Genomic DNA, 27,471 nt, shown 5'->3' on the forward strand with positions numbered 1-27,471 from the left:
ATAAATATCCTGAAGCTAAGGGCCATTTACAATGCTCTAAGCTTAGCAAGGTCAAGGTCAGCCGGTGTTGATCCAGTCGGACAACATCACGGCAGTCACCCACGTAAACAGACAGGGTGGCACAAGAAGCAGGAGGGCAATGGCAGAAGCTGCAAGGATTCTTCGCTGGGCGGAAAATCATGTGATAGCACTGTCTGCAATTCCGGGAGTGGACAACTGGGAAGCAGACTTCCTCAGCAGACACGACCTCCACCCGGGAGAGTGGGGACTTCACCCAGAAGTCTTCCACATGATTATAAACCGTTGGGAAAAACTCGACAGGTATTGCGCCAGGTCAAGGGACCCTCAGGCAATAGCTGTAGACGCTCTGGTAACACCGTGGGTGTACCAGTCAGTGTATGTGTTCCCTCATCTGCCTCTCATACCCAAGGTACTGAGATTGATAAGATGGAGAGGAGTAAGTACTATATTCGTGGCTCCGGATTGGCCAAGAAGGACTTGGTAACCGGAACTTCAAGAGATGCTCACGGAGGATCCGTGGCCTCTACCTCTAAGAAGGGACCTGCTCCAGCAAGGACCCTGTCTGTTCCAAGACTTACCGCGACTGCGTTTGACGGCATGGCGGTTGAACACCGGATCCTGAAGGAAAAAAGGCATTCCGGATGAAGTCATCCCTATCCTGATCAAAGCCAGGAAGGATGTAACCGAAAAACATTATCACCGCATTTGGCGAAAATATGTTGCGTGGTGCGAGGCCAGTAAGGCCCGACGGAGGAAATTCAACTGGGTCGATTCCTACATTTCCTGCAAACAGGAGTGTCTATGGGCCTGAAATTGGGGTCCATTAAGGTTCAAATTTCGGCCCTGTCAATTTTCTTCCAAAAAGAACTAGCTTCAGTCCCTGAAGTTCAGACGTTGTAAAAGGGGTACTGCATATACAGCCTCCTTTTGTGCCTCCAGTGGCACCTTGGGATCTCAATGTAGTTTTTGGGTTCCAAAAAGTCACATTGGTTTGAACCACTTAAATCTGTGGAGTTAAAATATCTCACATGGAAAGTGGTCATGCTGTTGGCCCTGGCCTGGGCCAGGCGCGTGTCAGAATTGGCGGCTTTATCCTGTAAAAGCCCTTATCTGATTTTCCATTCGGACAGGGCGGAATTGAGGACTCGTCCTCAGTTTCTCCCTAAGGTGGTTTCAGCGTTTCACCTGAACCAACCTATTGGGTGCCTGCGGCTACTAGGGACTTGGAGGACTCCAAGTTGCTAGACGTTGTCAGGGCCCTGAAAATATATATTTCCAGGACGGCTGGAGTCAGAAAATCTGACTCGCTGTTTATCCTGTATGCACCCAACAAGCTGGGTGCTCCTGCTTCTAAGCAGACTATTGCTCGTTGGATTTGTAGTACAATTCAGCTTGCACATTCTGTGGCAGGCCTGCCACAGCCAAAAATCTGTAAATGCCCACTCCACAAGGAAGATGGGCTCATCTTGGGCGGCTGCCCGAGGGGTCTCGGCTTTACAACTTTGCCGAGCAGCTACTTGGTCAGGAGCAAATACGTTTGTAAAATTCTACAAAATTGATACCCTGGCTGAGGAGGACCTGGAGTTCTCTCATTTGGTGCTGCAGAGTCATCCGCACTCTCCCGCCCGTTTGGGAGCTTTGGTATAATCCCCATGGTCCTTACGGAGTCCCCAGCATCCACTTAGGAAGTTAGAGAAAATAAGAATTTACTTACCGATAATTCTATTTCTCGTAGTCCGTAGTGGATGCTGGGCGCCCATCCCAAGTGCGGATTGCCTGCAATACTGGTACATAGTTATTGTTACCAACAAAAATCGGGTTATTGCTGTAGTGAGCCATCTTTTCTAGAGGCTCCTATGTTATCATGCTGTTAACTGGGTTTAGATCACGAGTTGTACGGTGTGATTGGTGTGGCTGGTATGAGTCTTACCCGGGATTCAAAATCCTTCCTTATTGTGTACGCTCGTCCGGGCACAGTATCCTAACTGAGGCTTGGAGGAGGGTCATAGGGGGAGGAGCCAGTGCACACCAGGTAGTTCTAAAGCTTTTCTTTTGTGCCCAGTCTCCTGCGGAGCCGCTATCCCCCTGGTCCTTACGGAGTCCCCAGCATCCACTACGGACTACGAGAAATAGAATTATCGGTAAGTAAATTCTTATTATATATATATATATATACATACATACATACATAATTAATCCTTTTTCTCTGACGTCCTAGTGGATGCTGGGTACTCCGTAAGGACCATGGGGAATAGACGGGCTCCGCAGGAGACTGGGCACTCTTTAAAGAAAGATTAGGTACTATATCTGGTGTGCACTGGCTCCTCCCTCTATGCCTCTCCTCCAGACCTCAGTTAGAATCTGTGCCCGGCCAGAGCTGGATGCACCCTTGGGGCTCTCCTGAGTTCACTAAAAAGAAAGTATTTGTTAGGTTTTTTATTTTCAGTGAGATCTGCTGGCAACAGACTCACTGCTACGTGGGACTTAGGGGAGAGAAGCAAACCTACCTGCGTGCAGCTAGCTTGTGCTTCTAAGGCTACTGGACACCATTAGCTCCAGAGGGATCGAACACAGGGCCCGACCTCGATCGTCCATTCCCGGAGACGCGCCGCCGTCCCCCTTGCAGAGCCAGAAGACGGAAGACTCCGGTCTTCAATAAGGTAGCGCACAGCACTGCAGCTGCACGCCATTGCTCCCACAGCACACCACACGCTCCGGTCACTGGTGGGTGCAGGGCGCTGGGGGGGGGGCGCCCTGGGCTGCAATTAGTATACCTTAAGTGGCAAAATGCACATAATACAGTTCTAAACTGTATATGTGCCTAATCCCCCGCCATAATTATTATTAAAAAAGCGGGAGAAGCCCGCCGCTGAAGGGGCGGGGCTATCTTCCTCAGCACAGCCAGCGCCATTTTCTCTTCACAGCTCCGCTGGAAGGACGCTCCCCAGGCTCTCCCCTGCACAAAAAAGAGGGGGGGCACATAAATTTAGGCGCAAATTGTGATATAAGCAGCTATTGGGGGAAAATTCACTTTGTGTATAGTGTAAATCCCTCTGTTATATAGCGCTCTGGTGTGTGCTGGCATACTCTCTCTCTGTCTCCCCAAAGGACTTTGTGGGGTCCTCTCCTCAGTCAGAGCATTCCCTGTGTGTGTGTGCGGTGTGTCGGTACGGCTGTGTCGACATGTTTAATGAGGACGCTTACGTGGAGGCGGAGCAGGTGCCGATAAGTGTGATGTCGCCCCCTGCGGGGCCGACACCAGAGTGGATGGATATGTGGAAGGTATTAACCGACAGTGTCAACTCCTTGCATAAAAGGTTCGATGACGCAGCTTTGGGACAGCCGGCATCTCAGCCCGCGCCTTCCCAGGCATCTCAGAGGCCATCAGGGGCTCAAAAACGTCCGCTACCTCAGATGGCAGACACAGATGTCGACACGGAGTCTGACTCCAGTGTCGACGAGGATGAGACAAATGTACAATCCACAAGGGCCATCCGATGCATGATTACGGCAATGAAAAATGTGTTGCACATTTCTGACATTAACCCGGTTACCACAAAAAAGGGTATTATGTTTGGGGAGAAAAAGCAGCCAGTGACTTTTCCCCCATCTGATGAGTTAAATTAATTGTGTGAAGAAGCGTGGGGCTCCCCAGATAAGAAACTAGTGATTTCTAAGCGGTTACTAATGGCGTACCCTTTCCCGCCAACGGATAGGTTACGCTGGGAGACATCCCCTAGGGTGGACAAGGCGCTCACACACTTATCAAAAAAGGTGGCACTGCCGTCTCAGATTACGGCCGCCTTAAAGGAGCCTGCAGATAGAAAGCAGGAGGCTATCCTGAAGTTTGTGTATACACACTCAGGTACTATACTGAGACCTGCTATTGCTTCAGCATGGATGTGTAGTGCTGCAGCAGCATGGTCTGATTCCCTGTCTGATAACATTGATTCCCTTGACAGGGACACTATTTTGCTAACCATAGAGCATATTAAAGACGTAGTCTTATATATGAGGGATGCACAGAGGGACATTTGCCGGCTGGCATCTATAATTAATGCAATGTCCATTTCTGCCAGGAGAGTATTATGGACTCGGCAGTGGACTGGTGATGCTGATTCTAAAAGGCACATGGCGGTTTTGCCTTAAAAGGGTGAGGAATTGTTTGGGGACGGTCTCTCGGACCTCGTATCCACAGCAACAGCTGGGAAGTCGACTTTTTTACCTCAGGTTCCCTCACAGCCTAAGAAAGCACCGTATTATCAAGTACAGTCCTTTCGGCCTCAGAAAGGCAAGCGGGTCAGAGGCGCGTCCTTTCTGCCCAGAGGCAGGGGTAGAGGGAAAAAGCTGCACCAGACAGCCAGTTCCCAGGAACAAAAATCCTCCCCTGTTTCCACTAAGTCCACCGCATGACGCTGGGGCTCCACAGGTGGAGCCAGGTGCGGTGGGGGCCCGTCTCCGGAACTTCAGCGACCAGTGGGTTCGCTCACAGGTGGATCTCTGGGTTCTACAAGTGGTATCTCAGGGATACAAGCTGGAGTTCGAGACGTCTCCCTCTCGCCGTTGCCTCAAATCAGCCTTGCCAGCTACTCCCAAGGACAGGGAGGTAGTACTGGCGGCAATTCACAAGCTGTACCTCCAGCAGGTGATAATCAAAGTTCCCCTCCTTCAACAGGGACGGGGTTACTATTCCACAATGTTTGTGGTACCGAAACCAGACGGTTCGGTGAGACCCATTCTAAATTTGAAATCCTTGAACACTTATATAAGGAAGTTCAAGTTCAAAATGGAATCGCTCAGGGCGGTTATTGCAAGCCTGGAAGAGGGGGATTATATGGTATCACTGGACATCAAGGATGCTTACCTACATGTCCCCATTTACCCACCTCACCAGGAGTACCTCCGATTTGTGGTACAGGACTGCCATTACCAATTCCAGACGTTGCCATTTGGTCTGTCCACGGCACAGAGGGTATTTACCAAGGTAATGGCCGAAATGATGATACTCCTTCGAAAGAAGGGAGTTATAATTATCCCGTACTTGGACGATCTCCTTATAAAGGCGAGGTCCATGGAGCAGTTGTTGGTCGGAGTAGCACTATCTCAGGAAGTGCTACAACAGCACGGCTGGATTCTGAATATCCCAAAGTCGCAGCTGGTTCCTACGACACGTCTGCTGTTCTTGGGTATGATTCTGGACACAGAACAGAAGAAGGTGTTTCTCCCGGAGGAGAAGGCCAAGGAGTTGTCATCTCTGGTCAGAGACCTCCTAAAACCAAAACAGGTGTCGGTGCATCACTGCACGCGAGTCCTGGGAAATATGGTAGCTTCTTACGAAGCAATTCCCTTCGGCAGGTTCCATGCAAGGATCTTTCAGTGGGATCTGTTAGACAAGTGGTCCGGATCGCATCTTCAGATGCATCGGCTGATCACCCTGTCCCCGAGGGCCAGGGTGTCTCTGCTGTGGTGGCTGCAGAGTGCCCATCTTCTCGAGGGCCGCAGATTCGGCATACAGGACTGGGTCCTGGTGACCACGGATGCAAGCCTCCGAGGTTGGGGGGCAGTCACTCAGGGAAGAAACTTCCAAGGACAATGGTCGAGTCAGGAGACTTCCCTACACATAAATATTCTGGAACTAAGGGCCATTTACAATGCCCTAAGTCAAGCAAAACCCCTGCTTCAAAACCAGCCAGTGCTGATTCAGTCAGACAACATCACGGCGGTCGCCCATGTAAACCGACAGGGCGGCACAAGAAGCAGGATGGCAATGGCAGAAGCCACAAGGATTCTCCGATGGGCGGAGAATCACGTGATAGCACTGTCAGCAGTGTTCATTCCGGGAGTGGACAACTGGGAAGCAGACTTCCTCAGCAGGCACGACCTCCACCCGGGAGAGTGGGGACTTCATCCAGAAGTCTTCCAGCTGATTGTAAATCGTTGGGAAAGGCCACAGGTGGACATGATGGCGTCCCGCCTCAACAAAAAGCTAAAAAGATATTGCGCCAGGTCAAGGGACCCTCAGGCGATAGCTGTGGACGCACTAGTGACACCGTGGGTGTACCAATCGGTTTATGTGTTCCCTCCTCTTCCTCTCATACCAAAGGTACTGAGGATAATAAGAAAGAGAGGAGTAAGAACTATACTAATCGTTCCGGATTGGCCAAGAAGAACTTGGTACCCGGAACTACAAGAAATGATCTCAGAGGACCCTTGGCCTCTGCCGCTCCGACAGGACCTGCTGCAGCAGGGGCCCTGTCTGTTCCAAGACTTACCGCGGCTGCGTTTGACGGAATGGCGGTTGAAGGCCGGATCCTGATGGAAAAGGCCATTCCGGTTGAAGTCATTCCTACGCTGATAAAAGCTAGGAAGGATGTGACAGCAAAACATTATCACCGTATATATGGCGAAAATATGTTGCTTGGTGTGAGGCTATGAAGGCCCCAACAGAGGAATTTCAGCTGGGTCGATTTCTGCACTTCCTACAGTCAGGAGTGACTATGGGCCTAAAATTGGGATCCATAAAAGTCCAGATTTCGGCCCTGTCTATTTTCTTTCAAAAAGAACTGGCTTCACTGCCTGAAGTTCAGACGTTTGTCAAGGGAGTGCTGCATATTCAGCCCCCTTTTGTGCCTCCAGTGGCACCTTGGGATCTCAACGTTGTGTTGGATTTCCTAAAATCACATTGGTTTGAGCCACTTCAGACCGTGGAGCTAAAATATCTCACGTGGAAAGTGGTCATGCTATTGGCCTTAGCTTCGGCTAGGCGTGTGTCAGAATTGGCGGCTTTGTCATGTAAAAGCCCCTATCTGATCTTCCATATGGACAGGGCAGAATTGAGAACTCGTCCCCAATTTCTCCCTAAGGTGGTATCAGCGTTTCATTTGAACCAACCTATTGTGGTGCCTGCGGCTACTCGGGACTTGGAGGATTCCAAGTTGCTGGACGTAGTCCGTGCCCTGAAAATGTATGTTTCCAGGACGGCTAGAGTCAGAAAAACTGACTCGCTGTTTATCCTGCATGCACCCAACAAGCTGGGTGCTCCTGCTTCTAAGCAGACTATTGCTCGCTGGATCTGTAGCACGATTCAGCAGGCTCATTCTGCGGCTGGACTGCCGCATCCTAAATCAGTAAAAGCCCATTCCACGAGGAAGTTGGGCTCTTCTTGGGCGGCTGCCCGAGGGGTCTCGGCTTTACAACTTTGCCGAGCTGCTACCTGGTCGGGATCAAACACGTTTGCAAAATTCTACAAGTTTGATACCCTGGCTGAGGAGGACCTTGAGTTTGCTCATTCGGTGCTGCAGAGTCATCCGCACTCTCCCGCCCGTTTGGGAGCTTTGGTATAATCCCCATGACCCTTACGGAGTACCCAGCATCCACTAGGACGTCAGAGAAAATAAGAATTTACTCACCGGTAATTTTATTTCTCGTAGTCCGTAGTGGATGCTGGGAGCCCGTCCCAAGTGCGGACTTCTGCAATACTTGTATATAGTTATTGCTTAACTATAGGGTTATTGTTCTGAGCCATCTGTTGAATGAGGCTCAGCTGTTATTCATACTGTTAACTGGGTATAGTTATCACAAGTTGTACGGTGTGGCTGGTATGAGTCTTACCCTGGATTCCAAATCCTTTCCTAGTAATGTCAGCTCTTCCGGGCACAGTTTCCCTAATTGAGGTCTGGAGGAGGGGCATAGAGGGAGGAGCCAGTGCACACCAGATGTAGTACCTAATCTTTCTTTAAAGAGTGCCCAGTCTCCTGCGGAGCCCGTCTATTCCCCATGGTCCTTACGGAGTACCCAGCATTCACTACGGACTACGAGAAATAGAATTACCGGTGAGTAAATTCTTATTATTTATTTATTTACGTGGTGTCACAAGGGTTCCGCAGTGCCTAACAATGTACATAAACAACATACAGAACAGTGACTCACAGTACAAGACAATGTAGGACAAGTAGATGGTATAGAAACATTGTTGCATCATAACACTCAAATAAGCAGCGGGGTGGTAGAGCCCCAGGGTTAGGTGCCGCGGTAGATAGTGGGGAGGAGATGATGATAAAAATATGGGAAGGAAAGCACATCAGGGGAGAGGGCCCTGCCTGTGAGAGCTTACATTCTAAAGGGGAGGGGCAGACAGACAGGGGTGACACAGATGGAGTAGACATAAGCTCATCCCAATTTACCTGCAACATGTGATAAATTAGCATTCTTGCTGCATGTGACGTAGTCATTGTAGAAGTTTACCATCACCAGGCCTCTTTTCTCCTTCTGGTTTAAAAAATAAATAAATAGTTATAATCTTTTTTTTATATAATTTGCCACGTCCTGCAGTTCTATTAATATTCTGATCATATAACGTGGATATGGGGATTTATGCCCTAACATCCTGTAAATTAGGTTTGATTACCTATTACTGACTCCTGCGCTTGTGAACATAGAGGGTATGATGCAGAGATAAGCGCCAGCAGTGCTTGTATGGAACTAAATGTATGCAGTTACACAAGGGTACGTGCGAGAGGGCTTTGCCTACCTTGTGCCACCCCCACCCCCTGAACATGAGGTCATGGCAGGGCTGGGCAGCCAGGAAGAAGAGGAGTGCACAGAGCAGCTCTGCAGGGATTCAGGGTCTGATACGTGGCGATACTTAGGGTATCTTTAGCAAGGCAGATCTTCATCAACGCGGAAGAAGTTCTGCGCCCTCCCACTTAGGGAACCTATACTGTATATCTAATGGCCGTCCTTGATGCCATTTAAAAGAAAGAGAACGGTCCAGAACATCATTGTTAAATCCAGAAGCAGAGTAAGTTATGGCGCAGAGCGGCGGATTCTACTAAGTGAAAAGTCTGTACCACTTCATTGAAATAGCTTCACATGTATTGAAAGTGCGTCACAAATATGGACAAATGGTTCCGACGTCACAGTGGAGAATAGGAATACATCAACTTGTATTTGGCATGATGAAAGATAACATAAGCCTATTATACATTTTGTGGGTACACTGCCCACTTCCTCAGCACTGGTTATGCCTGTATTTTTACTAAATCCTTGTGCCAGGATTACCGTGTTGGAACAAGAATCACTGTGCACAGGGACGTCTTACCAGCAATCTAGGCCCAGGGCAATGCACTGGGGCACCTACCCACCCATTCACAGGAATATATTTTTAAAAAATAAATAAATCATAACTTGCTCTTCCTGCGGTTCTGCACCATCTAACGACATGCTTCCATACAGTGATTGGCTGTTAGCACCAGAGGTGTAGCAAGGTGTCATGGTGCCTGGAGCAAGGTATGTTTCGGCCGGTTCTAGACCTTGTGACTTCCAGGGTGAAAGTTTCCTTTGGCGCCACCCCCCCACACCCACAGGTCAAGCATAGTGCGCGCAGCAAAAAATAGGAGTGTGGCTTCTTAGGGAAGGGGCGTGGCCACAGTTATGCCCCCTGTAGTTATGGACCTGGTAGTTGTGCCCCCTGTAGATTTGCCCCCAGTAGGTGTCCCCAGTGTAATTGTGCACCCTGGTTTGTGCCCCCTGTAGCTGTTCCCCCAGTAGTTGTGCCCCCTGTAGATTTGCCCCCAGAAGATGTGCCCCCTGTAGCTGTGCCTGGAGTAGTTGTGCCCCTGTAGATTTGCCCCCGGTAGATGTGCCACCTGTAGCTGTGCCCGGAGTAGTTGTGCCCCCTGTAGATTTGCCCCCTGTAGCTGTGCCTGGAAGAGTTGTGCCCCCTGTAGCTGTGGCCCCAGTAGGTGTGCCCCCTGCAGCTATGCCCCCAGTAGTTGTGCCCCCTGTAGCTGACAAGTCATTCTTTCTTTGGCTAGAGGCAGGTAGAGAATGCTGCACTCTGATTGGTGGCTAGTTCCACCTATTCACCAATCAGTAAGCTGACAGCCATTCGGTGTCTTGCTGCAGCCTGGGAGGCAGGGGTACAGAATGCTGCCTGGCCAATCTGAATGGGTGTAATACACAATCAGAGCAGCTAGGCAGCATGCCTTACCGGCCTACCAAGAAGCTGTTGGGATCTATGGGGAATCCCTGTCCCACTCACCACTGTCCTGAGGACGTCGTCCTGCACGTTCCTGGCGTGCTTGCACAGTTCATAGGCAGATGAGTGACTGAATATAACAGGGGCCTGGGAGACCTCCAGTACGTCTTTCATTGTTTTAGCCGACACGTGGGCTAAATCCACAATCATCCCAAGGCGATTCATCTCCAGTATTACATTCTGCGGGGAGAAGAAGGATAATGATTCCATGGAGTGCAGCTGTCCACCATCCGGATGGTGCTTCATGGCTTATTCACAATGCCTGTTATACCCTATACCAGAGGTTCTCAAACGCGGCCTTCGGGGCAACTCAATGGTCCAGTTTTTAAGTATATCAGCACAGATGGTTAACGATCATGTCCCGTCCTTTAGTGGCATACTACAGGATGTTAGCAATATCGCTTGGTTTGAGGTGCAGCACATCACACCCAGCGTCCATCACTAGCGACCGTGGGAGCGCGCAATCCCCCGCACACAATGAGCGATGGAGGCGTTATTTTGTTATGAAGTGGCATATTGTGCCGACATCGCTTCAGTGTGTACCCAGCTTTAGAATGTTAGAGACCCATCTGATGATGAGGTCATCTGGACGCGGTGGGTGGGCCCTTATTTTTTGGCTAAAAATTATGCTAAGCACCTCATTTTTGCTAATGAATGTTAAATTGCAGAGATTATACTTATTATGATTAGCAGTGCTTAGATTGTAAACCTGCAATTTCTCTTCTTTCTATGTGGAACTACAAGTCTCAGCATGGTAGCAAGTCTCATTATGTTTCCTTCCTATTTACTACTTTTTAAGATGCAAAGAGGTCTTTGAATCTAATGTTTTTTTTTAGCTCCTTATAAATAATCACATAAAGGCCCTGAGGAAGTCCCAGAAATGAACTAAGGGACGAAACGCGTTGAGCACCTACCGGCACTCCGCTCCTATTTGAGGAATAACAGATAAGCTCATATGTATTTTTAAATTGTACGAGTCGATCTATATGTTTTTTGTCACTTTGTGTATTATTAAAAAAAATTTTTTATTTAAATGATACTACACTATCAGAGGCTTTCCTTCCCATGTGGGAGTTTTGATTCTTTTAAGGCACATAAGTCTGATGATGGAATGACGAAAGCATCATTCAATTTAGTGCAATTCTATATGTAAGTGATTCGTATGAATATACTTTTTGATCTCCTCTGAATCACTTAGAGATACGGTGTTGCACCCTTAATAAATGGTACCTAAGCACATTACCGAAGAAAAGGGGACCAGCACACTCTCAGCAACATACCTGCATCTATATTACTCTATTTTAGCCATATTTATTTGAAAAAGCACTTAAGCACCTCTCTGCACACATTCACTTTTATTGCAATCTTTGCACAAAGCAGCACTATGTCACTTTTAAGAGCAGCTTACTGATACATTGTCTTGCATATATGTACAAACTCCACACCAACACCTGGACGGATTGAAACGAAGAGTCAGTACAAGTAAGGGACACCCTGATGCAAAGACATTCTATATAAGGCAACTGTTCTACGTATGTCTGGTACGCATATTTTAATTGTCATCTAAGGATTTCTAATGAACTATTCACAAACATTGAAGGTGCAACTGATTTATCACTAGAACAATTTTAAAAACAAAGTTGCCTTGGGAATTGGACTTTATAGAAATCTGGTTGCGACACCATTATAATTGGGAGTGTTCACTAACTTATTTATTGTTTATTTATTGGTTGTTTCACTTTAATTTAAAACTCAAAAATCTCCCATTTGGGGATATCTGGTAATAAAATATTGGGTTGTAGCGCTATTTGCTCTCTTTTGTACACAATAAAGGCCTATTTATTAACATTATTTTTACCAAAAAAAAAAGTTTTCACACCCTTTTCACATTATCTTAGTATCACTGGAGTGTATTAAAGGGCATTTGGAGCAGTTTTTGTGAAAAGCTGATCAAAAAACGGACCCATACTTACAATGGGAAATGCGATATGGCCGGATATAGAAAAAAAAAAACAATGTAAAAAAACACCGCAGTCTGCCCTGTGATATTAATGCCAGCTCAGGCTGGCGAAATCACAGGGCAATACTGCGAGATCCCTACTTCTGCCCAGCTTTCTCTGCCCCCTGGCAGAGAAAGCTGTGCGGGGACCGGTCAGTGTGATCAGTTTGGTGTGTCTGATGGACACACAAGCTGATCATTGATTAACACAAAAGAAAGAAAAGTAAAGAAACCCCCCCAAACCCTACTTACCTGTCCAGGGAGCCGGTGATCGGTGCCCTGGTGCTGGCTGCCGGGCGCTGGGTCTTCCATGTGCTGCGCTGTGACTCCCGTTGCATTAAAGTGACACTGCAAAATGGCAGCTCACTTTACAGCACCGGGGGTCACAGCAGTGCACAGGATCCGGCGCCCGGCAGCCCTGCAGGAGCGGCGATCACCAGCTCCCTGGACTGGTAAGTTTTTCTACCAAGGGTGGGCGGGGGTCCGCGGCGCGGGGAAAAGGGGGGGTTTTGACCCAGTGTCGGCGATGTTGGCGCATGCGCAGAAGGACATCAGGGTATTTTTACCAAAACATACTATGATGATGCTACAGATTGTCATCGCAGGGACAGAGCTTGTCTCTGTCCCTGCATGCAACAATGGATACTTCCGTGTATTGTAATAAATTATCGCAGTGCGGATTCAGGCAATGTAATCACACCACATCTGCATCCTTGGATGTGGATGGTGATAAATAGGCCCCTCAGTATTTAATTTAGCTGTTCAGTAGCCAAGTCTCTCACTCTTACCTTCCCAAATTCAGACAAGCCGTTGTTTGTAGCTGGATCTGATCCTGTATCCACAAGCCAGTTATCTACCCTGAAAAAAGGTCCGAACAAAGATTAGTATAACTTGTGCCAAACTGCACTCATTGACTCATCTTTCTATGTGATACTCCATATCACTGATCAACATGCAAAGGTCTCAACTCCTATCTTCATTGCAGAGACTCTTTCCGAATTGTAGCAATTTAGTTATCTGTTCAGATACCGGGCTATGATAAAAAATTAAAATATATATGTATATATATATATATATATATATATATATATATATATAGCAGACTGTCGGCGGCACTCACGGCTCCCTCAACGGGGAATAAAACGAGACCCAGTCGCAGTGATAGTCAACGTTTCAATGTTATTGGTTAAACATTTTCGTCAGGACTTGACAGGATTGTCCTGACGAAAATGTTTAACCAATAACATTGAAACGTTGACTATCACTGCGACTGGGTCTCGTTTTATTCCCCGTTGAGGGAGCCGTGAGTGCCGCCGACAGTCTGCTATGTTTGGAGACATCCTCGCTGGGGATGCCATACGGAGGGCACCGGCCTAATTTATTCTTATTACATTGTATGGAGTGCTGCTGATTACCACAGAGAATATATATGTATATATATATATATATATATATATATATATATATATAAAAATAGATGGATAAGGCACTCCAAAAAGCTTAACTGTGAATGATGCCGGTGCCCCCGTAGAGCATAGCAACAATACAAGAGAAAGACATGGCACTCACGGCAAACTGCAATAATCACAGACACATCAGCGGTTTATAGCAGAGCAACGTTGCTCTGCTATAAACCGCTGATGTGTCTGTGATTATTGCAGTTTGCCGTGAGTGCCATGTCTTTCTCTTGTGTGTGTGTGTGTGTGTGTATATATATATATATATATATATATATGTTTATGTATATGTATATGTGTGTGTATTGGGTTTTTTTTTCTTATTTTTTCTTTTACATAACTCACTGTTGCCGGCTGTAAGAAGCTTACAAAGGGAAAAGGTAGCAGGTGCACTATCTCACACTAGCTCAACCTGTAGTAACCAGAGGCACTTAGCATATTCCTGGCCAGGGCTATGAGCTTACCCACCGCATCAAGGTAGCCTCTCATTGGGTAAGTCCCTAACACTAACTATAGGGGTTCAGGTCCAGGGGGGCAGGACACCCCTGAGCCACCCAGCCAGACAACCCCAGGGCATCGCAGGAGTGATAAAAATATAGGGTTAAAAAGGTAGGAGCAGCTGTTGCTGCATGTGTGAATAATGTGAGGAGTAAAGGAAAATTATGTGAAGGTGTTACATATATATAAAACAAACTATAAGTGCCATGGAGTGATGAAATAGTGTTAAATTGCGATGCCCCAGGGACACCCAGCCACGGCAGGCATAATGGGGGGAATTCTCTGGGGTGCGGGGCTCCCTGTGCCTGCCGTGGCTGGGTGTACCTGGGGCATTGCAATTTAACACTATTTCATCACTCCATGGCACTTATAGTTTGTTTTATATATATGTAACACCTTCACATAATTTTCTTTTACTCCTCACATTATTCACACATGCAGCAAATCAATGTGCCATACAGAATATAACTCTCCAAAACCGCTTCACTAACTGTCCTAACTTTATTATTCATTTGTTCATCAAAACTCTGCTATGATATCCATGGCAACAAGGCTTGCTAGTAAAATACAACTACGGCTAGACATCTCTTTTTGGTAAATAAGTTATGAAGTGGAAAACTAGATCCACTCAAGGTTGACATGTTCCTTGGAGGATTCTGCTGCAAATGTACAGCATGACTTCTACAGATGAATCTGGCCATAAAAGTGGATCTCCATCATCAGCCATTTTGTTTTTCCAGCATGAACAAGACACGTGACAATATTTGTATCATTCTTTGTATGTTTGGTGGAAGCCTACACAAAGTAATACAAGGTGAGGCAAAAAAAACTCCGAGATTTTAAAGGTGAACAAAAAAGGTCTGGTAAATGTTATTGAACATGTTAGTACATAATCTAAAAAAGTGCATGGAATGCAGATTATTTTCAGTTGGTTTTGAATATATCGTCCAGATTGTGGCCTTCATTCGTGATACACATTTGTAGTCTGTTTCTGATGTTTCGCATCACTTGGCTATCGCTGCAATTTCCTGACGAAGATCACTTTCATTTGTCTGGCTACATTAGCAAGCAGAATTTTTGTTACTGGGTGGAAAACATTTCTCATCAGCTTCATGAAAGGCTTCTAAACAGCCACCATGGCCATCTGAGAGTTGAGGTCTACACACATCCACCAAGAACCATGAATAAACTGAAGGCTGTTATAGGCCAAGAAATGACGATATCATATTCAAAATCAATTGAAATAGGCACTTTTAGATTATGTGCTAAAATTTTGAATAACATTTACCGTGCCTTTTTGTTAAACTTTAAAACCTGAGAGTTTTTTTCCCCTCACCCTTTAAAAGGACAAAATCAGCACATGAGTAGCAGCCTTACGGTGGACCCATACCACTTTACTTAACAAAACAGTTTACTAATATGTGCAACGTGTGAAAACGATATGCCTGCTGGGTTTCCATTGTAAATTGTTCCGACAGCGACATTTTTTAGTTGATGCTCTTACCATGGAGTATTACAGCTGTGAGTTACGGTCATATAACGCACCCCTAGGTTGTGAAAAGTTCGTAACACTCCAAAACTGCTGTCAATTGAATGTCCACCCTCAACGCCAATTAGACTGGCCACTTTCTTGGCGTGGAAGGCCTCTGCAATCCCTATATTAAACAAAAATAAATAAATTAATTTGAAAGTGTACAGGTTACAACACTCCCATTTATCAAATTATCCCTCCTGCAGCACACCCCCCACCACCACTTCCACACAAACAATGAAAAACTGAATGATAAAATTACCAAGTAACAAAACAATTAAAATGAGACAGTGTAATGGTTAGCATTACTGCCTTATAGCACCATGGCCCTAACGGTATGGAGTTTGTATATTCTCCCCGTGCTCGCGGGGGATTCCTAAGGGTACTCTGGTTTCCTCCCACAATCCAAAAATATATTAGTAGAATATATTAGTAGGTTAATTGGCTCCTGACAAAAAATTAAGCCTAGTGTGTATGTGTGTATATGTGGTAGGGAATATAGATTGTAAGCTCTACTGGGGCAGGGACTGATGTGAATGGCGAAATATTCTCTGTAAAGCGCTGTGAAATATGTGTGCGCTGTATACATAACTGGTAATAAATAGTGATAATAAGTATTCAAATAACTATGGCAGAAATTCTGCTTCTTTAAATACTATAAAAACTAAACAACATTTTACTACTATGCTGTAATACAAAAAAAATATTATTGAAAACTTTGAAATGGCAAATCCCAGAACATAGGTTCCATCTAGACTATATATATATATATATATATATATATATACTGTATATATATATATATATATATATATATATATATATACACACATACTGTATAATGAAACGCATTGGGTTTATACATTCTTTTGTGACTCCTAGATCTTCCTAGCAAGCGGTTGGGAGAAAGACTTACTGTCACAACATGGACGCTGTTCTATTTGGTTGATCAAATATATGAAAACTGCTCCAAATGCCCTTTAATACATTCAGGTGATACTAAAATAATGGTGGTCATTCCGAGTTGTTTGCTCGGTAATTTTCTTCGCATCGCAGCGATATATATATATATATATATATATGTAATGAGGGAGATAGGGGTACCAGCGACCGACAGTGTCTGATAAAATATAATATAAATATGAAGAAACTTGCTGGATACGTAATAAAAATAACAGTATATTTATATTTAATATACTGTTATTTTTATTACGTATCCAGCAAGTTTCTTCATATTTATATCATATTTTATCAGACACTGTCGGTCGCTGATACCCCTATCTCCCTCTTTACATATCCAATCCAAGGCAGTTTATCCCTGCCAAATACTTAGGGGTTAGCTGACGCCTTATATCATTAAAGGAGTGTCTGAGTTGTAGTATTTATCATTTTATTATTCTAGTTCACATACACCTGTGGCGCCATACTCCCACTATCCAATATATATATATATATATATATATATATATATATGATATTCTACACCTCTAACTAAATTATAGGAGAATATCACCAATGTATCTTCTGTTAGTTAAAAATTACAAATCCCAAAATTCTCCTTCCAGACAAAATGGGAGGCTGACCTCCTGTACATTTACATACCATAAAACCATCTAGCTCCAATCTGTGTTGGTGCAACTGTGGCAGTGTGAGAACTCTATTTCATATTTTCTCTTACGTCCTAGAATATACTGGGGTCCACATTAGTACCATGGTATCCGGACTCCTGGTCGACACCAAAAAGGTATACACACCTTAGGTCGACACCAATTGGTCGACACACCTTAGGTAGACATTGACAAAAGGTTCGACATGGACAGAATGTCGGCATTAACAAGGTCGACATGGAAAAAGGTCGACATTAGGTTTTTTTTTAAAAACAATCATCTTTTTTTACTTTTTCATACTTTATGATCCACGTGGACTACGATTGGGAATGGTAATCTTGCCCGAAGCAAGCGAGGGGACACGGTGCACTAATTGGGGTTCTCGGTCACTCTACAAAGAAAACAACACCAAAAAACCATTAAAAAACTCATGTCGACCTTTTTCCAAGTCGACCTTGTTCATATCAACATTTTAGCCATGTCGACCTAAGGTGTGTCGACCAAATTGGTGTCGACCTAAGGTGTGTCAACCTTTTTGGTGTCGACCTGGAGTACCAGACCCTAGTACCATGGGGTATAGACTGGTCCACTAGGAGCCATGGGCACTTTAAGAATTGGATAGTGTGGGCTTGCTCCTCCCTCTATGCCCCTCCTACCAGACTCAGTTTAGAAAATGTGCCCAGAGGAGCCGGTCACACTTATGGAAGCTCCTGAAGAGTTTTCTGCATTTATTTTCTATTTGTTATTTTCAGGCAGGACTGGATGGCACCAGCCTGCCTGCTTAGTGGGACTTAGGGGCGGAACGGCCCAACCTCCTTTAGGGTTAATGGTCCGGTTCCCCACTGACGGGACATAGCTCCCGAGGGGCCTATTCTCAAGCCCCACCACGATGACCGTACAGTCCCGCAGCACGCCGCCACCCCTAACAGAGCCAGAAGTAAGAAGAGTGGTGAGTAGACAGCAGGTGTCCCGGTTAGCGGGTCGCACCGGTAATGGCGGCATGAGAGTAGGACCGTAGCGCTGACAGGCTGCAGCTCCAGGCTTCAGCGACATAACATGTTCCGCTGTGAGGGGCGCACTGAAGCCACAACTATACCCACACTGGCACTAAGTTTACAGGGGTTCTAACCCACTGTAAACCACACATATGACCTCAGCCAGTATAAAAAAAAACGGGAAGATCGTGCTCCATTACGGGGGCAGGGCTTCACTTTGAGCGGATCCAGCGGCTCGCCAGCGCCATTTTCCCTCTGCAGCTCTCACTGAACAGCCTGACAGAGACACGCAGCTCCTCCACTAGGACTCCAGATTACCTCAGCGGTACCAGGGGGTCATAGCAGCAGGGGGGGGGAGCAGTATAGGAATACTGGTAGCCTATTAAGGGTATTTAGTCTGTGACCCAGCTAAGCTCCGCTTTAGCAAGAAGGGCGCTGTGTGGCTGGCTCCATCATACTCTGTGTCCCCCTAGAAGGGCTCTGTTTGGGTTAACTGGGCTTAACTTTTCTCCTGTGTGTGTGTGTACTTTCACATTACAATGGCAGGCAAGGAGTGTGTTTCATGCACTGTAGAGTGGGTTTCTTCTCCAGGGGGCTCACTACAATGTACTCAGGGTAGTACACATTCTCTGTCTAGTGGATCTCTAAAAGGGATGATCTCAAATATTTCTAATAAATTGTCCCATACCGAGAAAGAAATGCAACAGGATGACCTGATGAATAGAGATTCAAGTCTCATGCCAGTGTCTCATACCCCTGCCATTTGTCCACAAAAGCGTACTCTGGCCCAAATCATGCAGGCTGACACTGATGATAATGTGTCAGACCCAGAGGAGGGTGAGATGGACTTAGGTGGGGGGGATGCAGTTCTGTCACAAGGAATACAGGCCCTGATAGAAGCTGTTAGAGAGGTCCTGCACATCAAGGATGACACAGTGACATGAGGGGCTGAGGAATCTTATTTTAATGTAAAAAAGAAATCCTCTGTTACTTTCTCTACATCTTAGGAATTAAATTCCCTATTTGAGGAAACTTGGGTTAATCCTGACAAGAAGTTTCAGATCCCTAAAAGGTTCATTTCATCCTTCCCTCTTCCTCAGGATGATAGGAAAAAATGGGAAAACCCACTGATGGTTGATGCATCGGTATCTAGATTGTCACGCAAGATAGTCTTGCCTGTCCCGGGGGCAGCCTCCTTAAAAGACGCGGCTAACCGCAAGATTGAGACCACTCTCAAATCTATGTACACAGCTGCAGGAGTAGCCCAGAGACCTACTATAGGTTGTGCTTGGATCACAAGAGCCATTGCAAAATGGTCAGGTAACCTACTGGAGGGTTTAAATTTCTTACCCAAGGGGGAGATTTTTTTATTCTTACACTATATACATGACTCTGCAAGTTTTATGGTTGAGGCCATAAAATAGATAGGCTTGCTAAATGCACGCACAACGGCCATGGCAGTGTCAGTAGGCAGGGGCTTATGGCTACGTCAGTGGACTGAGGATGTGGATTCCAGAAAAGGTGTGGAAAGCCTACCATTCACAGGTGAGGCCCTGTTTGGAGATGAACTGGATACATGGCTATCCAAGGCTACGGCAGGTAAGTCTACATACCTTCCTTCCGCAGCTCCTCCACCTACGAAGACCTAATCGGCTCCTACTCTGCAGTCCTTTCGGACCGCAAAATGTAAAAATAAGACCAAAGTTTCTTCTACAACTTTCAAAGGTTAGAGAAGGAAACCCAAGAAACCAGCGACTGCAGGTTCACAGAAACAGCATTCAGGTTCTGCTTCCTCTAAGCCTTCAGCATGACGGTGGACCACACTGCCTGGAAGACAGGCAGGTGGGAGCCCATTTAAGAGATTTAAGGCACATTTGGGCGACATTATGCCAGGATCCCTGGGTTATAGAGCTTATTACCCAGGGTTACAGACTAGAGTTTCAGGAACTCCCACCTCACAGATTCCTTAAATCAGGCTTACAAGCTTCTCCAGAGGCAGGTATAATTTGACAGGATGCAATCCGAAAACTGGTACAGACTCAAGTCATTGTTCCAGTTCCATCTCAGCTGCAGGACAAAGGTTATTATTCCAACCTGTTTGTGGTACCAAAGCCTGATGGTTCGGTGAGACCCATTTTAAACCTCAAGTCATTAAACCCGTATTTACGGGTGTTCAAATTCAAGACGGAGTCTCTGAGAGCGGTGATCTCAGGTCTGGAGGAAGGTGAATTCTTGGTGTCTCTGGATATCAAGGATGCGTACCTACATATTCCAATCTAAGGTTTGCATTACAGGACTGTCACTACCAGTTCCAGGCATTGCCATTTGGCCTCTCCACATCACCTAGGGTGATCACCAAGGTAATGGCAGAGATGATGTTTCTCCTCCGCAAACAGGGAGTGAACATAATTCCGTACCTGGATGACGTGCTGATCAATACACCATCCAGGGGGATGTCTTTGGACAACATTGCCATCTCAACTCGACTACTCCGGCATCACGGGTGGATTCTGAACCTACCAAAATCTCACCTGGAACCGACACGGAGGCTTCCGTTCCTGGGGATGATACTGGAGACGGAGGCACAGAAGGTATTCCTTCCATTGGAAAAGGCATTGGTAATCCAGTCAATGGTGTGGGATGTTCTAAAACCAACCTGGATATCGGTGCATCTATGCATTCGCCATCTGGGGAAGACGGTAGCTGCCTACGAGGCGCTACAGTACAGAAAGTTTCACGCAAGGCCCTCCCAGCTGGATCTATTGGACAAATGGTCCGGATCGCATCTCCACATGCACTAGAGGATATGTATGTTGCCAAGAGCCAGGGTTTCTCTTCTATGGTGGCTTCAGACTTCTCACCTGACCGAGGGCCGAAGGTTCGGGATTCAACATTGGATTCTGCTAACCACAGACGCAAGCCTTAGAGGTTGGGGCACAGTCACCCAAAGGGGAACAGTTCCAAGGAAAATGGTCAAGTCAGGAAGCCATTCTTCCAATCAACATTCTGGAACTAAGGGCCATATACAACACCCTTCTACAGGCATCACAAGATCAAGCCATTCAAGTTCAGTCAGACAATGTGACGGCAGTAACGTACATAAACCGACAAGGCGGAACAAAGAGCAGAGCTTCAATGTCAGAGGTGACAAGAATTCTCCTCTGGGCAGAAAGACACGTGGTGGCATTGTCGACAATCTTCATTCCGGGAGTAGACAACTGGGAAGCAGACTTCCTCAACAGACACGACCTTCACCCAGGAGAGTGGGGCCCCCACCCAGAGATGTTCGGGTGCTTGACATGTCAGTGGGGAATTCCACAAATCAACATGATGGCCTCTCGTCTCAACAAGAAGCTCCAGCTGTATTTTCCAGGTCGAGGGACACACAGGCAGTGGCGGTGGATGGTCTGGCATCCCCATGGATATACCATATGGTGTATGTGTTTCCGCCACTGCCATTGATCCCAAAGATTCTCAAAAGAATAAAAAGGGAAAGGGTTCAAGCAATTCTCATTGCTCCGGACGGGCCAAGACGGGCTTGGTTCGCGGATCTACTGGACATGCTCCTGGAGGACCCGTGGCCTCTACCTCTTTGAGAGGATCTCCTGCAACAGGGGCCATTCGTCTACCAAGACTTACCACGGCTACATTTGCAAGTTGCCCATCAAATTCTAGCCCAGAAAGGAATCACGGATAAGGATATTCTGACTTTGATCCAAGCCAGAAAAGGGGTAACGTCTAAGCATTACTGCCGTATTTGGAAGAAATACGTCTCTTGGTGTGAGAACAGGAAGTTTCCTATGGTGGAATTTCAACTGGGATGTTTTCTGCTTTTTCTGCAGTCAGGTGTGGATGTGGGCCTATGCCTGGGCTCCATAAAAGTCCAGATTTCGTCCTTGTCCATTTTCTTTCAGAAACAATTGGCTTCCCTCCCTGAGGTTCAGACGTTCTTGTCGGGTGTTCTGCACATTCAACTGCCCTTTGTGCCTCCCAGGGCACCTTGGGATCTCAACGTGGTGTTGCAGTTCCTCCAATCGGAATGGTTTGAGTCCTTACAGGAGGTGGACGTAAAGTTTCTTACGTGGAAGACCGTTACACTGTTGGCCCTGGCTTCAGCCAGGCGGGTGTCAGAACTGGGGGCATTGTCGCACAAGAGCTCCTATTTGATTTTTCATGAGGATCGAGCTGAACTTAGAACTTGTCAGCAATTTCTTCCAAAGGTGGTGTCTGCGTTTCATATCAACCAACCTATTGTGGTTCTGGTGGTTACCGGTACCTCCTCTACCTCAAAGTCCCTAGATGTTGTGAGGGCTTTGAAGGTGTATGAAAATCGGACTCGCTGTTTGTTCTTTATGATCCCAATAAAATTGGGTGTCCTGCTTCAAAGCAGACAATAAGACGCTGGATCAGGCTAACTAACCAGCATGCTTATTCCGCGGCAGGTTTGCCATGTCCAAAATCTGTACAGGCCCACTGTACTAGGTCAGTGGGTTCTTCCTGGGCGGCTGTCCGGGGTGTCTCGGCTTTACAGCTCTGCCGAGCAGCTACTTGGTTGGGTTCGAACACGTTTGCTAAGTTCTACAAGTTCGATACTTTGGCCATTGAGGACCTTCAATTTGGTCAATCAGTTCTGCTGGAACCTCCGCACTCTCCCACCCTGTTTGGGAGCTTTGGTACATCCCCATGGTACTAATGTGGACCCCAGTATACTCTAGGACGTAAGAGGTAAAATAGGATTTTAATTACCTATTGGTAAATCTTTTTCTCGTAGTCCGTAGAAGATACTGGGCGCCCGCCCAGTGCTTTGTGTTTCCTGCACAGTTACTTGGTTAAGTATTGTTGTTGGTTCAGCTGCTGCTGTTCCTGTTCAAGTTTGGTTAGCATGGCTTTCCTCTTGGTTTGTGTGTGCTGGTTCGAATCTCACCACTGGCCTTTCAATCCTTCTCTCAAGTTATGTCCGTCTCCTCAGGTACAGAGTCTAGACTGAGTCTGGTAGGAGGGGCATAGAGAGAGGAGCCAGTGCACACTATTAATTTCTTAAAGTACCCAAGGCTCCTAGTGGCCCCGTCTATATCCCATGGTACTAATGTGTATCCTCTACGGACTACGAAAAAAGGATTTACCAGTAGGTAATTAAAATCCTATTTTCTGGGATGTCCTGTAATTTCAATCTTTGGAAATCTGTGTTTTCCCTTCTTACTAGGGTTTTAGGATCCCATGTAGCCCCAGTTCCAAAATTAGCTATCCTCCATTTATAATGTGGTGATCTATCACCCAGTGATCGGTATATAATGGACCATATTCATTGGCGCACTCCAATAATTCCGACTCTGGAAGCTATTGAAGGTGCAGTACATTCTCACTATGAATTTGAAACTGCTGGGGCAGCATATTTCTCTTCAGCCTCTTGTCCTTTTCTACGTTGGTTTCATTGGAGCAACTACAGTCAGCTTAGATCTAATGAGACAAATGACAATACCCAGGGACGGACTGCAGGGCCGTCTTTTTGTATGGGCTCAATGGGCTCTTTCCCAAGGGCCCCATGAGTATAAGGGCCATAGGCTGATAGCTGAGGGTCCCCTCTTTCCAGGGGTACCAGATTTTTGAAAATCGGCCCTGGGGAACTGGAGATATCCAACTTGAAAGCAGTGGTCCCCATCCAAGCCTGTTAATTGCTTTTCCCAGATAGATATCTCAGGTTTTGTCTGAGTTAGAGTTTTTCTGAGGGTATACTCCAAAAGGTGGGACTCTCCCCTTTTGGAGGACATTAGCAGCTTGTTTCTACTATGCCCAGAACCAGAGATATCAGCCTTCCAGCAGCTGATCCCTGCTCCAGCTCCACATGCCTGGTATGCAGTTTTATATTTGCATTGGTGAATTGGTCTGTCTCCTGAGCTCTGATCCCCAAGTCCCCAGAACCTCCTGAAAGCTAAGAAATCTAATTTCAGGAACTTGAGATATCTGCAGTCAATAAAAAGACAGTTGAGAAGATCCGCAACAAGAAAAAAAACCTTTGTTACCATAAATATAGTTGAAGAGTAGGAAAGTATAAAAAGGGTCTATGAACCAGATACCTATACCTGCTGTGGAAATCCGTCACAGGCAGAGGTTGGTGTTGCTCCCCAGAGTCAGGAAGTCAAAATAGAAATAGAAAGAAAAGAAGACTCTATTTTGGGGGCACTCTTAGAAATACAGGACAGGGCTATTGTTATCCTAGTTGTCATAAAATATAACCTTTATTTATTCATTAAAATGTGACAATGTAACAAACATAACATAAAGAACTACACATTGATCTATATATTAGTACTACAACACAACTATTCATATGTGTTGATTAACCAAACAATATTGTTTCTTATTATTAATAAATCAATCAATACCCCCTGTAGGTATGCCACTATCATATAACTTGTTGTGAACTTCACACATGTGGCTGCACCCAGGATTAATAATAGTGATAAGAGTTTATCCCTCACTATAACTAAAAAATTGTATTTAGGGAATTAACGTCTCAGCATACACAGACAATACAAATCTGCTATCAGTGTCACATTGTAAGTTTTCACACCTTCATTATCATACTCCTTGTTAATACTATTACTGAAAAGTGGTGATAATTTAAGGAAAAAACCTAGACCCAGTTGGCCAGAATTGTTAAACATTACAAGTAAACACTGTGTAACATAATATTCTTCCCCCTGTCAGCATGTAAAGACGAGTATCGATTTAGGAGAAGATCAGCAACTCATATCCAGTTGCTTCTGCTGTCTATCCATCATGAGTTTGGACAAGATTGTCGACACAGCGGCCGGTAGATGAGAGAGCAGCGGTCTAAGCTTTAGCTGATTAGAAGAAAGATAGAAGCCGTACTGCTTTCCCCGTTAGGATGTTCACAGTGTCCTGATATCAAAGACATTGCAGAACACTATGCCATGATTCAGGAATGAGTGTTGACCGAAAAATAATAGATCACAGTAATTACTGATTAATATACCTTTAATTGGGTCTTTTTGATTCGCACAAATTGCATAAATAAGTATTGCAGCATAAGATAAGGTCCTTAGTACACACAGTCTGCACAATTTATCGACCTCTGTTAAAATTAAAGAGCTGCTAAATCACAGTGAAAAATGTTTAAACTACCTTTCTCGAAACCAGTTAGTGTAGATCACACCATAACAAAGCTAGGTTCCTGCTTGTAATTTTGTTGCAGTGCTTGTATGGTATTTGACATAATTGTATCAGATCTAAGTTCTAAAGTAATAATAGTTACAAAGGAGTTGTTGTGAGAACTCGTATTAACGAGGGAGAATAGACATTAGCTTATAACTTTATTAGTTACAGCAGACCTGACCACCCCATAACAGCCGTTTTCCCGTCATGAATTAGGGTCTCATGTGTCGACAATCTTGTCCAAACTCATGACGGATAGACAGCAGAAGCAGCTGGATATGAGTTGCTGATCTTCTCCTAAATCGATACTTATGTCTTTACATGCTGACAGGGTGAAGAATATTATGTTACACAGTGTTTACTTGTAATGTTTAACAATTTCTGGCCAACTGGGTCTAGGTTTTTTCCTTAAATTATCACCACTTTTCAGTAATAGTATTAACAAGGAGTATGATAATGAAGGTGTGAAAACTTACAATGTGACACTGATAGCAGATTTGTATTGTCTGTGTATGCTGAGACGTTAATTCCCTAAATACAATTTTTTAGTTATAGTGAGGGATAAACTCTTATCACTATTTTCTCTGACGTCCTAGTGGATGCTGGGGACTCCGTCAGGACCATGGGGATTAGCGGCTCCGCAGGAGACAGGGCACAAAAATAAAGCTTTAGGATCAGGTGGTGTGCACTGGCTCCTCCCCCTATGACCCTCCTCCAAGCCTCAGTTAGGTTTTTGTGCCCGTCCGAGAGGGGAGAAGAAGTGAACTCACCTGCGTGCAGGATGGATTGGCTTCTTAGGCTACTGGACACCATTAGCTCCAGAGGGATCGAACACAGGCCCAGCCATGGAGTCCGGTCCCGGAGCCGCGCCGCCGACCCCCTTGCAGATGCCGAAAAGTGAAGAGGTCCAGAAACCGGCGACAGAAGACTTTTCAGTCTTCATGAGGTAGCGCACAGCACTGCAGCTGTGCGCCATTGTTGTCACACACTTCACACCAGCGGTCACGGAGGGTGCAGGGCGCTGCGGGGGGCGCCCTGGGCAGCAATGAGAATACCTTGTTCTGGCTAAAAAATACATCACATATAGCCCCTGGGACTATATGGATGTATTTAACCCCTGCCAGGTCTCACAAACACCGGAGAAGAGCCCGCCGAAATAGGGGGCGGGGCCTATCTCCTCAGCACACAGCGCCATTTTCCTGCTCAGCTCCGCTGCGAGGAAGGCTCCCAGGACTCTCCCCTGCACTGCACTACAGAAACAGGGTAAAACAGAGAGGGGGGGGCACTTTTTTGGCGTTTTTTGATATATTAAGCTGCTATAAGGGAGACAACACTTCTATAGGGTTGTTCCTATATATTTATAGCGCTTGGGTGTGTGCTGGCAAACTCTCCCTCTGTCTCCCCAAAGGGCTAGTGGGGTCCTGTCTTCGATAAGAGCATTCCCTGTGTGTCTGCTGTGTGTCGGTACGTGTGTGTCGACATGTATGAGGACGATGTTGGTGTGGAGGCGGAGCAATTGCCGGTAATGGTGATGTCACCCCCTAGGGAGTCGACACCGGAATGGATGGCTTTGTTTATGGAATTACGTGATAATGTCAGCACATTACAAAAATCAGTTGACGACATGAGACGGCCGGCAAACCAGTTAGTACCTGTACAGGCGTCTCAGACACCGTCAGGGGCTGTAAGACGCCCTTTACCTCAGTCGGTCGACACAGACCCAGACACGGACACCGAATCTAGTGTCGACGGTGAAGAAACAAACGTATTTTCCAGTAGGGCCACACGTTATATGATCACGGCAATGAAGGAGGCTTTGCATATCTCTGATACTGCATGTACCACAAAAAGGGGTATTATGTGGGGTCTGAAAAAACTACCTGTAGTTTTTCCTGAATCAGACGAATTGAATGAAGTGTGTGATGAAGCGTGGGTTAACCCCGATAGAAAACTGCTAATTTCAAAGAAGTTATTGGCATTATATCCTTTCCCGCCAGAGGTTAGGGCGCGCTGGGAAACACCCCCTAGGGTGGATAAGGCGCTCACACGCTTATCAAAACAAGTGGCGTTACCGTCTCCTGAAACGGCCGCCCTCAAGGATCCAGCGGATAGGAGGCTGGAAACTACCCTAAAAAGTATATACACTCA

The 27,471-nt window shown here is 45.9% G+C and overlaps 1 protein-coding gene and 1 long non-coding RNA gene across 3 annotated transcripts in view; one reads left to right on the plus strand and one right to left on the minus strand.

The window, feature by feature from the left end:
• Window positions 1–27,471, plus strand: part of LOC134969508 (uncharacterized) — a 67,822-nt gene that overhangs the window by 26,158 nt on the left and 14,193 nt on the right. The window lies entirely within an intron of this gene.
• DPEP1 (dipeptidase 1) overlaps window positions 1–27,471 on the minus strand; it is a 337,534-nt gene that overhangs the window by 17,549 nt on the left and 292,514 nt on the right. For both annotated transcript variants that reach the window (XM_063945503.1, XM_063945504.1), the window contains 4 exons: window positions 15,519–15,669; window positions 12,848–12,917; window positions 10,064–10,240; window positions 8,205–8,289 (listed from right to left, as the gene is read on the minus strand). In XM_063945503.1, coding sequence (XP_063801573.1) covers window positions 8,205–8,289; window positions 10,064–10,240; window positions 12,848–12,917; window positions 15,519–15,669 — 483 coding nt within the window. The remainder of the gene's footprint in view (window positions 1–8,204; window positions 8,290–10,063; window positions 10,241–12,847; window positions 12,918–15,518; window positions 15,670–27,471) is intronic.

The sequence above is a fragment of the Pseudophryne corroboree genome, chromosome 11 (genome assembly GCF_028390025.1).
Source record: "Pseudophryne corroboree isolate aPseCor3 chromosome 11, aPseCor3.hap2, whole genome shotgun sequence".
In the NCBI taxonomy this organism is placed as follows: domain Eukaryota; kingdom Metazoa; phylum Chordata; class Amphibia; order Anura; family Myobatrachidae; genus Pseudophryne; species Pseudophryne corroboree.